Source organism: Ictalurus punctatus, chromosome 9 (assembly GCF_001660625.3).
Source record: "Ictalurus punctatus breed USDA103 chromosome 9, Coco_2.0, whole genome shotgun sequence".
Lineage (NCBI taxonomy): Eukaryota > Metazoa > Chordata > Actinopteri > Siluriformes > Ictaluridae > Ictalurus > Ictalurus punctatus.
Genome location: NC_030424.2, coordinates 21391854 through 21408331, shown reverse-complemented (window position 1 = coordinate 21408331; position 16478 = coordinate 21391854). Strand labels below are relative to the sequence as shown.

The 16478-nt window shown below is 38.8% G+C and overlaps 1 protein-coding gene across 2 annotated transcripts; it reads right to left on the bottom strand.

The window, feature by feature from the left end:
* Positions 1 to 624: 624 nt before the first annotated feature.
* On the bottom strand, positions 625 to 15585 carry jdp2a (Jun dimerization protein 2a). Of its 2 annotated transcripts, none has more exons than XM_017475307.3 (4): positions 15380 to 15585; positions 2433 to 2650; positions 1730 to 1834; positions 625 to 1604 (listed from the first exon to the last, which is right to left on the bottom strand). In XM_017475307.3, exons 1-4 carry the CDS (start codon positions 15465 to 15467, stop codon positions 1419 to 1421), a joined length of 597 nt encoding a protein of 198 aa, XP_017330796.1. In that variant the 5' UTR covers positions 15468 to 15585; the 3' UTR covers positions 625 to 1418. The 2 variants fall into 2 exon arrangements, with proteins under 2 accessions (XP_017330796.1, XP_017330795.1); XM_017475306.3 differs by lacking the exon at positions 15380 to 15585 and adding an exon at positions 3069 to 3582.
* Between the last annotated feature and the right edge of the window lie 893 nt (positions 15586 to 16478).

Here is a 16478-nt window from a genome sequence, read left to right as displayed (position 1 = left end):
GCTGTGCGGTTGTGGCAGTAAAAGCAGGTTGATATTTTGCATGGCCCACTGTGGTACTGAAGTAGACAAGAGCTAAAGTTAAGTACAAAGCAGTTACACATGCCAGCTTAATCCGTAATGAACAATTCTTTTCAGTTGGATTCTTGCATCGCATACATTCCTCAATTCAGCCTTGAGTTCAGTTGTGCATCATTTCTGTTTCCATACCATCTCTTACTGTGTTGCTGTAAAAAGGTCAACACTCCCATGATGCTGTTAGAACTGCACCAGAATCATGGCATAAATATAATTACCTTTGCCACATAGTCAAATGCACAGTCTTCATCCATGTATGATTTGTGCAAATGCATCAGAAACTCTCAGAATAAATTAGTTTAAGTTTTTTTTAATTACATTTGAGATTCTGGGAAATTAGCAATATCCTTCAGCTGATGCTTTCAACTCAAAGCTGAACTCTCCATAGCTACTTAATACTTGGGTTGTTAAGGGTACAAGTGGCCATCAACTGGTATAGCTTTTTAGTTCATCCATAATAATATCAGAATATGCTGAACCATATGTTGAAGAGAAAAAAAATTAAACAAAAAACACGGTTGAACAATTTAAACTGCACAGAAGGTATCAAACAGTTGAAGAGGAACTGATTTAATAATTAAGGACTGTAGAATATACTCCCCAAATACATAGTGTATATTGTTTGCATTTCTTCACAGCCATTAAACATAATGAGTAAGTCACAGAAAAAGGGGTTATATAACTATCTGTTATATAGCAGTAATATAAAAATGTATCACATCTAGTGATAACAGTCCATATAATGTAATGTACATGAAGTATAAAAAAATCAGAAAAAAAAAATATATATATAAATTGTAGGTAACTATAAGAACAAGATGTAAACAGTCCATATACTGTATATGTGCATACATGACGCCTGCGTCTTAAAAAAAGAAAGAAAGAAAGAAAGAAAGAAAGAATGAAAGAAAAAGCAATTTCATGAGGCAAATCACGACCAAAACACTGATCTCACATGATACCTTGAGGAAGTGCATTTTGTTTTTGCTATCTGTTACAAACTGTCTTGTTAGCCTGGCTGGATTAAGATAAAAACTCGGAGGCACAGAATGACCTCAAACAGGAGGAAGAAGAAGGGGGAAAAAAAAAAAAAAAAAAAAAAAAAAAGTACTAAAAACTTGTAACCGTCAGCACATCGCCCAATCTGATTGGGACATGTATGCATGGGTGAGACAAGGGTTCCACAAGGCTCAAAAACTCCAAGCATATGGGTTGGAGTGCTTCACTCATTCACCCTTAAACGTCCAAGAGTTTAGAGCTAAGTGCTTCTAGCTAGCTGTATGGAAGCTAACCTGTAAACAGTAAGTGTGGAAAAGCACCACTCTGAGTCTCTGCACTTTTCCTCATTTGGACTCTAGCTGTTCCAGGAGTGGGTTAGCCTCGCTCTCGGGGGTTTTCACGCTGTCTGTCCTCACGATGCACGTCGGCCGGTGACGGTTAAGCATGAGGATAAGCTGCTGGCGCTCGTGCTTCAGCTCCTCGATTTGCGCTTTGAGCTCAGAGTTCATCATCTCCAACCTCTCGGACTCCTGAGGCCACAGTTTCAGGATGATTATTGATTTTGTAGTGCTGATGTTTACATCTAATACACTGTCTACTTGTTGACATGCAGGGTGCTGTATTGTAATAATTTAGGCTAAATGAGAAAACCCACCCTTTGTAGATATTCTGTTCGCTCTTTCTTTTTGTTTCGACATCGTGCTGCTGCCACTTTGTTTTTTTCTCGCCTTCTCTTCCTCCTCTCCTCCTCCTCATCTTTCTAAATGAGGTACCAACATCTACATTAGTTCATTAGGTCCAATGGGTATTTACAGAGTCAGAAGACCAAGTGAATGTTCTTAAATCTATCTTTGCTTTCTGGTTAAATGCAGTTGGGCAGGCACTATGAACAATTACCTCCTATGATGCAAAGTTAATAGAGATTGCTGAACAACTCTTTCCATATGTCTGATATTCTGACTAGGCCTTTATTCAGATGACAAAGAGGAGCATTGTGTCTTCTGTATCAGACTTCAGTCATGTAATTACTGACTGCCCACTAGATGGACTCATTGTTCTTTGTAGATATAAAAATGCAATTCATAAACTTTGTACATATTCACTGTGCAGTACTGATACTCAAGAGAACAACAACAGATCAAATATTCTTTGTAACTTCAACCTGATATTCTATATTTAAATAATAATAAAGGAATCTAACATTTCATGTAAGAGTTGCAAATAAAATTGCCCTAGAATGCTTACAATTTTAATACAATTTAGTAGTTCCAACAGTCAGATGCATCATGTGGTTTCAAGCTAAATTTGCTGTGTTAACACTAAGTCCACTTGGTAAACAAACTAATTTAATGCTTCACCTCAGCTTTAATAGGAAGATGGTGCTTGCTCAGCTTGCCCAGGAGGTGCAGCGGAGACAGCATGGCTCCTAGACTGCACAGGTCGGCGTATTTTAGCTGGTCCGTGAGCGTCGTGGCAGAGATCCCAGCCAGCGGGCCCAGGCTGGGTAAAGAGCCTGCCGTCACCGAAGGGTCAGGGATCTGTCCGGGCATCATGGCATACACGCCCTTCACCACAGCTAGAACACACACCATGAGAGGAATTGGAGATCATTTTCACTTAAGTACTTAATCTCTATGGAGACAAAACAGACTGCTGCAAAACAGAGTGTGGCCTTTCTGTAAAACCTTGGTTGTTAAATAATCCAGAAAAGATTACATGAATGATGCAACCTTAATTTATAGCGTATGGTTGTACTGTAAACATGCATTCCTTGCAACCTTTTTCTAATAATACGGGTGAGTTCTTAAACCATTGCACCCCAACTTAACATATCCTTGACTGAAAAAGTGGCGTGTCTAAACCCCAGTGCATGCATGTTCAACAAAACACAGACTTCACAAACACAACACATTATAAACAACCAGTCCATCATCATTACCAGTCAATAACTGAATAAAATCACACATGCACATGTATTAGTCATTTGCCATTACCTTTCCCCTGCTCCTTTTTTCTTCCTGCCACTCCATGCCACACAAACAATATATGTTTCACAAGCTCCCTCTCCACCCTTCCATAGCATACTCCCATTTACAGCAGCTTTGGCAAGACTCGCTCCAGAGTCAGGCTGAAAGGCACACACAAAAGTAGTCCCAGACACATTCCCCTTTATCCCGTAGAGAGAAGAAGAGAGTGAGCCAGCCAAAGCCCGCCTGCTGCCCGCTTTCCCCTTACGCCGGCCTGCTCACCGCTCTCTGTGTCAGAACACTGGAATGTGGCCACAGAGGAACAGCACAATGTCATCGGCCTCCACCACTGGCTTGCTCCAAAAATCTTTTTCAAAGAAACACCCACTTTTAACAAGACTCTAGGCTGGAAATGAAGACTACGATGGAATTCAAGAGCTCATTTTGTGTCTGCAGTGGACACTGGCTACATAACGGTTTCTGCACCTGACAATGAAAAAGGAAGAATAATGTCTAATTTCTAAGCTACAGGGGATTTTTCCCCACGTAATGGCAGTTTCTCAAACCGATAAAAGAACCCATAACTGTTTAATGCCAATGTTAAGACATTCTAAGCATGTAGGAAAGTGGACACAATTAAGATTTTCCAGTGATAACAACAAAGTGCAAGACACAGAAGTCATGATTTCTGTTAAAACATAAGGAATGCAGAAAGACCATGAGTCTTAAGCGCTGCTTTTTCAGGACATTTGCAATAGTGTTTAGCCTGCTTTACCAAACCATATCCAATTTATAAAAGGGCTTTATTATTAGTTCATAAGCTAAATCATATCAAGGGAAATAAAATATTGTAATAAAATATGCTGCATATTTAACATCAACTCCATAACCTGCTATTGAGCAGACAAACTGTGAGACATGAAATTCTGTTGTAATTATTTGGACACTTATTTTTAAAATACATTTGTGTAGAAGACACAATAAGTAATAAATCAATCAAAAGAACACGCATTGCAGTTACAAAACTACTATTAAATATAATCCTCATCTGAAAAGTATTAGAACAGCAAGGGCATTTCTGTTGTTTTACAATGAAGGCATTCAGGTTTGAGGTCAAAAGACTAATATGAGACTATAATTTCCTAATATTTGCATCTAGATCTGTGAAGACCAGAGAGCTGTCTATGGTAGAAAAGCAAGCCATTTTTAAGATGAGAAAAGAGGGAAAATTATTCAGACTCCGCACAAGCATTGGGCGTTGCCAATACAACAAACTGGAATGTCCTGAAAAAGAAAGAAACCACTGGTGTACTAACAACCAGACATCAAACAGGTTGGCCGAAGAAAGCAACATCAGTTGATGAGAGAAACACTGTGAGCACTGTTAAGAAAAACCCAAAAACAAGTCAGTGACATCACCAACAACCTCCACAGGGGAGGGGTGAAGGTATCACAATCCACCGTTCGAAGAAGATTTCGAGAACAGAAATATAGAGGCCATAAGATGCAAAATCACTCATCAGCAGTAAGAAACAGAAGGCCAGATTCACAAAGAAATACAAAGATGAGCCACAAAAGTTCTAGAACCAAGACTAACTTAAAGTGATGGAAAGGCCAAACTGTTGAGAAAGAAAGGATCTGCTCATGATCCGAACATGACCTCATCGCTCATGCATGGTGGAGGTAGTGTCATGGCTTGGGCTTGCAGGGTTGCTTCTGGAACAGGCTAAATAATCTTTATTGATGATGTTACTCATGATGGTAGCAGCAGAATGAATTCAGAAGTCTGCAGAAACATTGTTTCTGCCAATTTACAGAGAAATTCTTCCAACCTAATTGGGAGGAACTTCATGCAGCAAGAGAATGCTTTAAACCCAAAACACTGCCAACTCAACAAAGGAATTTATCAGGGGGAAAAAAAGTGGAAGGTTTTAGACTGACCAAATCAATCACCAGACCTTAACCCAGAAGAATACACCAATTTGGTGACGTCAGTTGGTCACTGACTTTACGCAGTTATTGCAAGCAAGAGACATGCAACTAAATATTAAGTGCTATTTACTTTAAGACTATCTGTTCTAATACTTTTGCTTAAAAATGTTGTGGTGTGCCACCAAAGGTGCCATGTTCTAAGCTGTTTAACACATCTAGATGTAAATATCAGGAAATGAAAGCTGAAATTCTGATCCATCGTCTTATATTCATCTTTTGATCTGAAACCCAAATGTCTTCAGTGTATAGCAAAAGCAAAAGAATTGGCCTTGCAGTTGCAATACTTTCAGAAGAGACTGTAGCTTAAGATGAGTATAAAGCACCTATACATGCTCCATCTTAGCGATACCATTACGGAGAGCTGTTTCCTGAGTGAAACCCACTCAAATCTCCATCCTTGAAACTTGGTGTATGTTTCCAAATAAAACTCCATGTGGGCCAGCCAGGACAAGCATGTATTCAAGCGATGACAGCATGATTAATTTGGAAAAATAAATGGAATACAACACTGTTCTCTTTGTTTAGATTTTCACCAGAAAGTCCTATAGAGCACTCTGAGCACTATACTGAGCAACCCAAAATATGATCAAATATGACACAAGCTGGATTAAGATACAGATCTGCTATTGAAAGCATCTTTCAAGATGCAATGAAATACATGTATATACCATGACAATAACACTTACCACTAGTAGAGACAGGTGCATCCAAGGACCTGGATGCAGGTTAAACAAGAACATAACTGCTATGGAAAGCCACATTCATTGAACAAAGCATGATTTTAGACCGAGGTGGGAAAAATTGCACGTTTGGTAGAACAGTGCTGATTAGAGTGTATTCTACTACAAATTCCTTGGAAATAAAACAAATACTTCACATGTGGAAGTTATTCGGCTCCTAACACCAATGTTGTAAGGAAAGTGAAACAATAAAAATAAAGGAAGCTGTTAATAGGTCATTGACATTATCGACGTGCGAAACATTTACTGGCAGAAGCTGCTTTTTTTGTTGATTGTAGTGAATAATTGATTTTACTTAGATGAGAAAAATATATTATCTCTGAAACTGATTTAAACACAACAGACTGAACATACGCAGCTACCCAGATGCTTTTTATCATTATGTTACTCTGACCAAGTGAATGTTTACATTACTGGTTTAAAAAAAAAAAAAAAAAAAATTCAATGGCAGCAATGCACATATGTGCAATACGTGTGTGCAAAAAAGGTGGAACGTGAGACTGGAAATTTCAGATCCTGCTGGTGTGGGTCTGTGCCAGATTCCACCACTTCAGCATTGATGCAGACAAAGGCTACTTGATTAATAATTCCCCATAGTGTAAATTCTTCAGTGTGCGTCGAAAGTGCACAGATAGTCCAACTTGCTTGAAGAACCTATTGAAATCTTTCTGTTGGGAGATCGCATTTCTTGAAACGCAATTAAGGGATGCTGTAGCTCATCAGTCTAAACGTCCTTTTTGGTGAGGATAAACTCAATTGTGCTCATAATATCACCACCAGAATATTAGTCCACTTCCAGAACTCTCACTTGATCCTCATTAACCCACTGTTTATTAGGGTTTATTGTGCAACATAATGACTCTATCCGTATCATTATTTAAAGCCGAAGTGTGATTTAAAAAAACAACAACAACATTCTTTTAAAAGTACAATACACGAATACACCTGGGAACACTGGAAAACCCCAGAAGTAGAAATTCCAGCTCTGTCAGCATGGTCTGTGGATTCTTGCTCTGACAGCATGTTCTGTCATAATGCTCTGCGAGTTCTTGCTCTGACGGTTCGTAATTGGTCTCAAATAAAGATCTGCACAGGACTGTTTTGATAAATCCCATTACTTTTGTACCTTAGAATTTAGTTGCTTCTATTTCCCAAATACAAACAAACCAGTACTTTTAACCACCACAACTCTGACCAGGCAGTTACTAAAGATGAATGAAGAAATGATGTGAATGCATCACACACCGATACACATTCATGGTCTTTGTTTGTCTTTGAGCTTTATATAGTGCACTTCCTGTGCGTATATATGTATTCAAATTTGTTCAGAACTTGGTATCTGCTCATTCTGAATGACATATTTGTATTCAGTTACATCCCTTTGTTTATATGCTCCCAGTTTTTCATTAGCTCATTGTAACCTGTTGCCTTCTTTTAATTGAAGTTATGAGCCTGTATATCCTGTTTGTTTTTTCAGGATTTTGATATTTCTGGATTTTTACTAATTGACGCCTTTTGCCTATTCCTCTTGTTTTGACTGCTGATTCTTTGACTGTTTGGTTCCGACCCTTTTGCTTACTTTTACAAGGACTACAATCATACCCTATATTTTATTCAAAATAAACTCTGCTGTTGGACACTCTCACTGTCCTAGGCAACCCATACAATCCAAACCCATGACTGAATAGTCCTGAACATTTTGTTCCTCAACAAACTGGTTGTGCATTGGGTGTCCTGCAGCAGGAACAATATATTTTGCTACAAGGACAATATTTAAGGGCTGGGTTTTGTTTTTTTTTTAGCAGTGATACCTTCCGTTCATATCCTATATCTCTCAGACAGCAATGTTATCAGGAGAGAGTTTAAATCCATTGTTTCATGGCGAGAGGTTACTCTACAGGGCAATTCTCAGCCTACTGTCTAACTAAATATGATGGTTTCTTCTGCAAGTGTGTTAGTTTATTTGCTTTTTCATGAAAAGCAACATGTCTGACAATGAAGCAGTAACACTTCCCTATGACATGAATGCACAGAATGCCAGTGAAGAGTTAGCACAGATGGAGTCTGCACACTCAACACAAGATACAGAGAGAAAAATGTCCCCAGTGTAAAAATCAACTGTTGATGTCGGGACTTCATGGTGAAGATATGGAAAATTCCAGGGCATGCCTTCAGACAGTGAATGCACTTCTTGCTGAAGCCGAGAACTTGTTTTACAGCATTTGAAACACTGGCAATGATGGAGGGACAACCAATGGAAAAGAACATCTTACCTGCAGCTTCAACAAATGGCGATGACTAGTTTCGGGACAGAATAGCCGTCATCCTATAAGTGTTATACCAAAAAAAAAAAATAAAAAAAAAAAATAAATAAATGTCCATATTATTCTGATTGAAAATGGTCACTGCAAAACTACAGTACCATTAGATAGAGGGTGGCATGTTTAGGTATCACTGTGAAAATGCTATCTACAAAAACCACCATTCCACTGTAAGGAAGACCAGTAGGATGCCCCCTACTCATTTTCATTTGACATTTTGGGGGAGCACAATAGCTTTCCATTTTTGCACTATGAGCTATGACTCTGATGTATCCAATTAACTGGCAAGTTGTTCAAAAGATGTTCCTCACAAGCAGTCTGCTAATGTCTAGTGGACACTGCATGACTTTAACAAGCCCAGAAGTGTTTTATTGCTTACATTTACAAACCAATACAACCCTTTCTAAACAAGCAATGATGTACCTTACAGCATTTGGAAGATGCCCTTATCCAGCTGAGCAATTGAATGTTAAGGGGCTTGCTCAAGGGTCCAGCAGTGGTAGGTTGGTGGTACTAGGATTTGAACTCATGACCTTCCAATCAGAAGTTCAACAACTTAACCACTGAGCTACCACTTCCCTCGCAATTGCTTACTGTAATGCACACAGTGCATGATCCTGCAATGCTCACACTTGGAGAGATCCCCAACAAAGAGCGTCTGATCCCAGCACATTGTTCCTAAATGCAGGAAACATTCAATCACGTTCCATGCGGTAGGTTATTGCAGAAACAATATTTTTTTTATTCTGGAGATTGGAGAAGAGATATTGTCTGACATCATATAAGTATCTGTTCTCCTGCCAGAACTCCGCTCCATAAACTGGGTTCACAGAGAATAATTGCTATTGCTGTGGTTGCCCCCACATGTCCCCCAAAAGCTTTCTTTTGAATTGGTTGTGGGTCATCACACTTCTTACTACTTGTTGCATGTGTGCTCAGACTATAAATTTTATCACTGATTTGGAAAATGTTTGGGTGTCTGCAACAGAGTAAATCACAACAGCAAGACAAGCAACTGACCTAAAGTGTTGTCACAAAGCCAGAAATGTCTGTGAGAGGACAATCAAAATGAAAGTCATGTTCTGTGTGCTAGATATAATCAGAGGAATGCTTGTCAGCGGAAAGTGATGTGCCAGATATTCATTACCTGCAATAAATCTTGCATGAAACAGATAAACACAATTAGTGTGTATTCTACATATTAGGTTTCCATAAATGCAACTAATACTCCACCTATCGTTTAATATTATAGTGCTGCATTTAAATTATTTAATAGCATTTAGCAATTATTCATTTTTAATTATGAGTTATGGATTTTTTTTTAAATAACCAAAAAAGAACACACTAAAATTGCATTTAATTAAAAAACAACATTTAATATTTACTCTGAAAACATGTTTTTCTTTCTTTATCTTTTTGTTGTTTTTTCATGTTCTGAAAACAACAAAAAGAGAATTAAGTTCAGATTGACTGTATTCTCTAAAATGACAGGCTTATTTGATCCCTCTTAAACTCTTATTAGTTAGTACTGCTGGAAAACAACTACATTTACATGAGTAAATGCTAAAAAAGAAACCAACTTGCCATTCTGACTGTACAATACACTGCCACAGTCCTATTCACTTTTCCTGTTCCATGGTGAGATCAGACCACACTATACCGCTGTACACTGTTCACATTCAAGCTATGGTGGATGATACCATCAAGTGGCTTAAAATTAACTGCTATCTAAGGGGAAAATATCCCAGATCAGCACATTTTTCTTCCAGCTACATAGACCTATTCAGCAGAATCTCTTCCATTCTGACACACAGTCACATCCCATCTAACATATAAGTAAATATAATGTTTCCAAAGGCCACAGAAATATAAGGTTCTCAGGATGATTGTTTATCTGACGGTTTAAGATTAAATTATCCTCAGTCAACGTGAAAATTATATTTGAAAATATGAAAAAGACTAAATAAACATTGTTATTCATAATAAATGAAAGTACAAAAAAAAGTAGGCAGTAGGTCTGAGAATCAGTTTCAGTTCTGAAAACTTATGCATGGCAACATGAGGTCAAGAAAATCTGTAAGCAATGAAAGTACACTTCTTCTCATTGCATAACAACATCTATAATGCTAGTGGTACATAATGGTACATATAATGCTAGTGGTACATATAGTGGTACATAATGACAATGACCTTTATAGCTTCAAGAAACTTCAGTTAATCAACCACCCTCAGTGTCACAGCATGATGCACCAAATAGTGGGGGTTTATAGCAAGAAAATTCCATACAAATAATTATGAGTGTTATATATAAACACTCCTATAATTATATGAAACAAAACAAAAGCAAATATATTAATACAGCGTGAACGTTCCAACTATACCGCAAAACCTTAACGTTTACTTTGTAAATAGCTCTGTCTGTTTTTATCACTCAGATTTAAGGGGAAAATCCACTTAATGTTGTAATCTTCAATACTGTCCACGCATAATTTTGCTTGACTTGACTTTTGACGTTAGACATCTTTCATCGGCATGATGGTCCATTTTCATTTTGGTTTTCCTACATTACCCATAGTGTTGTTTGACTAGCTGCTGATAGTGGCGCCAATGGGAATTATACTGAATGCGACTTATCTCGGAAGTCAGAAAACACCGCTCTCGAATACCATGCATTCAAGCTACAAGGTGGGAAAACCCATGGACACCTGTTTTCATCTTCTGTTAGCTAGCCAGCTGACTGTGAAGAGTGATGCACATTTACCTCCTCAAAACAGCAAACTATATAATCAGTGTTATAGATTTAACAAGCAAATATGTCTGTATGTTGATTGATCTAAAGCGAATACTTCCGTGAATATAGTCCCCTCTGAAAGTATTGGAACAGCAAGGCCAAGTCGTTTGTTTTTTGATATACAATGAATATATTTGAGTTTGAGATCCATAGATATAAGAATATGAGATGATAGCTCAGAATTTCAGCTCTGATTTTCTGATATGTACATATAAATGTGTTAAACAACTTCACACCAAGGAGGAATAGTAAATAAAAGTATATAAAGTAAATAACAATTAATACTTGGTTGCATATCCCTTGCTTGCAATAACTGAATCAAGCCAGAAACCCACTGACATCACCAAACAGTTGCATTCTTCTGGATGCTTTTCCAGGCTTATAACACAGCTTCTTTCAGTCTGAAAGTCCTTTGTTGATTTGGCAGTGTGCTTTGGGTCATTGTCTTGGCTGCATGATTAGATTAGCTTGGATGAACTTCTCTGTAAATTGGCAGACAGAATGTTTCTGTGGACTTCTGAATTCATTCTGCCTCTACCATTAGCTCATTCCACAAGCAGTCACGGCAGCCTAAACCATGACACTACCTCCACCGTGCTCAAAAACTTGAATAAAAAAGCAAGTCTGAGGTTTGCAGGTGATCACTAGGACAAAGACCTAGCCTGTTGGAGGAGTGTTCTCTGGTTAAATGAAACAAATTTAACTGTTTAGCCATAATGATCAGTGCTATGTATGGAGGAAAACTGATGAGGTTTTTAACCTAAAGAACACCATTCCAACAGTGAATATGGAGGTGGCAGCATCTTGTTGTGGGGGTGTTTTGCTGGAAAAGGAATGGCATCATGAGGAAGGAGGATTATCTAGAAATACTGAAGCAACATCTCAGGACATGGGCATTTGGGCAGCTGTGGCTCAGGTGGTACAGCGGGTTGTCCACTAATCGTAGGGTTGGCGGTTCGATTCCCGGCCCACATGACTCCACATGCCGAAGTGTCCTTGGGCAAGACACTGAACCCCAAATTGCTCCCGATGACAAGTTAGGATCTTGCATGGCATTACCATTGGTGTCTACTATGCGTGTATGTGAATGGGTGAATGAGAACCAGTGTATAGTGCTTTGGAACCGCTAAGTGCAGACCATTTACCAAGACATCAGCCATAAAGTCACAATTTGGTCTTCTAGCAGGACAAATAATCCTAAGCATAGGCTACCTGTTGTTAACAAATGGCTTAAAGACAACAGAGTGAAAGTATTGAGTGTGGACATTGAATGTGAATGTTTTTAGCCTAAAGCCCTGTTTACACCGGTCCGTTTTTCGCCATGATTTTGTGTGTTCACACCTAGGCGTTAAATGTTAAACACGGGCGACAAAGTGTAAATTCACGCCCTAACAGTAGATGGCACTTATTGAAAAACAGAAATACCCTGCTACACAAGGTGGCACAGCACAACTTTCCGTGTCTGACACCCGCTTATCACTGAGAAGAAGAGAGCCAGTATTTATGTATTCACACACCGTTCACACAATCTGTGTGAACTCGCTAAAGCACTTATGCACTTTTTGTGATTTGGCCACTGCATAATTAATACTTCTTTAAAGCTAAACCCTTAAAGTTCTCATTTCAAACAATATACTCTTTTTAAATAAGTAATGATTTGAATTATAACAAAGTCACAGCAATAGCATTCACATACTTATGGGAAGACCCACATTATGTTATTTTTTTAATCTAATTTTTTTGGGAGGGGATGGGTATAAGGCAACTATAGTTGTGCTCAAAAATGTTAATGTTCAAGCACATTGATGACATGTTAACTAGGAATCTTTTTTTTATGGTCAATATGATCATACAATGATGCAATAATGGGGCACTTAGCTGTTTGAATAAGAGGTCAAGTATACTTATGCATATATATGCCAGGTGCAAAATAAATACAATGGACTATCAATCAGCAGATCATCATTTGCAGGGAAGAGGCAAAGAAACAAACAATACTATTTAATGTAGAAAGAAACACTGAAAGAATTAAATGGATCATTTAGAATATATGCTTGCATTTCAGTGTCATCAAAAAAATAGCCACAACGTAATAAATACACTTATATAGTGGGTAATTTTGAATCTGGTGCTTTCAAAGGACACCTTGTTTATGTGTGTAGGCAGAAGGATGTATTAGCAGTGAGCATTTTATTTCGGGTCTGTCACTTATGGACTCTCACTAAAATGGTGGGTTCTTGCATCTTCTTCCTCTTCTTTTTCGGCTTCACTTCGTCGGTAAGACAGTTTTGTACATCAGCGCCATGAAGTCATACTTCTATGTAACTTCAGCGGCTCTGGACACGTGAACAAAAGCACGAATCTCATTGGTCAATGCTGCGCATCTAAAAATGAAAACGAGCCCCTCGACGTTAAAAAACTTGACGCTTTGACGCCACGCGTTTTACGCCTGGGTGTGAACACTCCCTATGACGGCCACTGGGGCGTTAAACGGACCGTTTTTCACGCTGCGAAAATCGTGCCACTGTGAGCAGGGCTGAAGCGTATGTAAACTTTTGGCCTCAACTGTAACTCTCACTTCAGCCTTACCTAAAAAGAGTAATGCAGCAGCACTTTAGTCCTTCAGTCTATCTAGCTCTCTCAGCTCCTCATCTGTAAACTCTGCTCAAATAGAACAGGTTCCAAAGCTTCAACTGTCATGTTAATACCACCGTCAACCCCGTTGTTTGCCATCTCCTACATGGCTAACTCACCAAGCCAAGTCTCTGCCGTAATTCAGCACAACTGTGTCATACAGCTGCACTGCATTCTGGAAATTTTAGTCAAACGTTTCCTGTCTCCACTACTTCTATGTTAGAGTTCTCATTATGACATCAAACATCACTGGAAAATGTTTTAAAATTGTTTCAAATGGCTGACTTTTTTCCCCTCTCCTACTAAATGTCAGTGTAACTGCACTAGCAATGTTGCTCTGTGACATCAGCATGGCAGACAGCGGCTAACATCTCACAATAATGACAATACAGCACTGACCATCAAATTAACACCAGAATAAAAATATATATTTCAATATAAACATATTTCAAGTGTTTCAGGGCCGACTGTTCTTTTAATAAACAAATAGCATTCCAGCACAAATTACACTATATGGCCAAAAGTATGTAGACACCTGACCCTCACACCCATATGTGGACCTTCCTGAAACTGTTGCCACAAAGTTGAAAACACGCAATTGTATAGGATGTCTTTATATGCTGTAGCGTTACAATTTCACATCACTGGAACTAAGGAGGCCAAACCTGTTTCAGCAAGGCAATGTTCCTGTGCACAAAGTGAGCTCCATGAAGACATGGTTTGAGAAGGATGGAGTGGAAGAACTCAAGTGGCCTGTACAAAGCCTTGACCTCCACCCCAATTAACAACTCTGGGATAAACTGGAACACTGACTGCACCTCAGACGTCTTCACCCAACACCTGACATCACTAATGCTCTTGGGTACAAATCCCCACAGCCACACTTTTAAATCTAGTACAAATCCTTCCCAGAAGAATGGAGGTTATTATGACAGTGAAGCAGGACTAAATCTGGACCTGGATGTTCAACGAGGATATGAGACTAACTGTTGTATATACAGAAACAGAACTACTTCTATTTTTTAACTAATTGAGATTATTCTTCTTTATTCTCCAAAAGACTTTGCATAGTTTGCAAAAAAAAAATTAAAATACCAAATGGACATAATTTATTGTGAGGTAACAGTAGGTAGGTTCAAGCTTTTTGCAGCAGCATTAATAAAGTGTCTCCATGAATTATGGTACAGAGTCATTATTAGCGAGATGTTAAAAACGATATTAAATATAAAAAAAGAAGAAAAAAAGATGTCATTTACATAGTAAATATAACAGATACATTTACTTCAAGTTACAGAGTAACGCCCTGTGTTGTGAGTCAGTCTCAAAGCGGAAGTGGGTCGTCAGTAAAACATGTAGCGTGTCTTACATAACACGAAAAGTAACCAGCACGAGCCTAGGCGAAAAACTGAAATAAGTCAGTCAGTCTCGTTGTCATTAGCATTCGTGCTTTCTGTACTATTTACTCTCGCTGTTCTATGGCTCCTGAACTTAGCTATGGAGAGAAAAATCCAGAAAAAAATTCAAAAGGCACGGTCGTGTGTAATTAGTAGAGATGTGCTCAAAGGGGAATTTGCATAAACGCGCTACAGCGCCACACAATACGGCAAAATACGAGTAGAACAGAAAAGCCGTGAAGGCTAGTTTGCACTCTTTTTGCACGAGGCTACGTTGTAAAATGCAGCAAAACGAGATTGCACACAATGGGGGTGGTTTAAAATAAATAAATAAATAAATAAAAATAATACATGTCCAGTTTGTCGCTGAAGCGCCGTGTGAGCGTGGCGCCGTGCAAAAGCCCAATCCTCCTCCTCCTCCTCCCCTTGCTCCTTCCTGCTAAAGTTCCTAAACTTTGCGGCTTACCTGACTTAGATCCCGCGTTTCCTTGATGTGCCTTCTTCAGGTCAGCTGGGGGTCTCGAGTAGATTTTGAACAGGGGAAAGCGTTGCATCAGCACGTTTATACACTGATCCCTGGCTGGGAGGACTCGGGAATGCGGAACTCTCTGTGCTCCGGCAGCCAGACGTAAGCAGGGATGCAGAAAAAAAACTGTCCTGCACCAAAAAGAAGCAGGGGGCAGAGAGAAGGGGAGAAGTGAGGGAAGTCCTGTTCACTCCACCCCTTAGATACCAGAAAACAAACAACCCACTAACCGTGAACAGCCGGAGAAGAGCTCAGCTAAAAAAATGAAAGCTATCCAAACAGAGGCTAAACCCACAATGAAGGGAACATTTCCACAGTGTCTGTGAATCAAACCTGTAATCTTAGCACTACTGACATAGTACTTACAGGCTAGGCTAGCTGATATTTTATTTGTGACATATACTTTTGCATATGGCATATGGTTCTAAACATTTTTTTTGTTTGCATCTAATAAATGGGTGAGATACAGGATTTGATATGAGACCACAGCCAGCAGAGGGTATTGGTGCCTCATTACTGGAAGTATGTTTAATAGGACCGTAGCCCTCAGTAGAGTTGTTAAAACTAAATGAACATTAATCACACATTAATCGCAAATAATTAAACATATCTTCATTTGTTCGACTTCATTAGGCTCTATATCCAGGTGGATCCAAAGTCTATCCCAGGAGCAATGGGTACGAAGGGGAATTTTACATAATTAATCCATCTACCGGCATAGGTGGAGGAAGGAGGAAACCAGAGAACCAGGAGGAAATCCATGCAGACACAGGGAGAACGTGGAGAGCTGAGATGAATAGAAATTAAACCAATACCACATTGCATGAATATTTAATGTGATTATTAATTCATAAGAAATCAGTGCTCATTTAACTCTTTTCATCTGATGCACAAGTCAAAAATTTATAAGGTAGAAAAATAAAGTATCATAAAATACATTTCAATTGATATACCACTGGATGTTTTCATGGAAAACTCTAAACGTTATTAATGATGTCATAACACAGACTGCATGATGACACTGAGGTATGTAAGAACC

Excerpts from the sequence above, each read along its gene's own strand:
- jdp2a (XM_017475306.3), bottom strand. The coding sequence starts at position 3,165 with ATGGGAGTATGCTATGGAAGGGTGGAGAGGGAGCTTGTGAAACATATA. Across the intron at positions 2,651-3,068 it reads AAAAAAGGAGCAGGGGAAAG|CTGTGGTGAAGGGCGTGTAT; the intron begins GTAATGGCAAAT and ends TGTGTGTTCTAG. Across the intron at positions 1,605-1,729 it reads GAACAGAATATCTACAAAGG|GAGTCCGAGAGGTTGGAGAT; the intron begins GTGGGTTTTCTC and ends CTGTGGCCTCAG.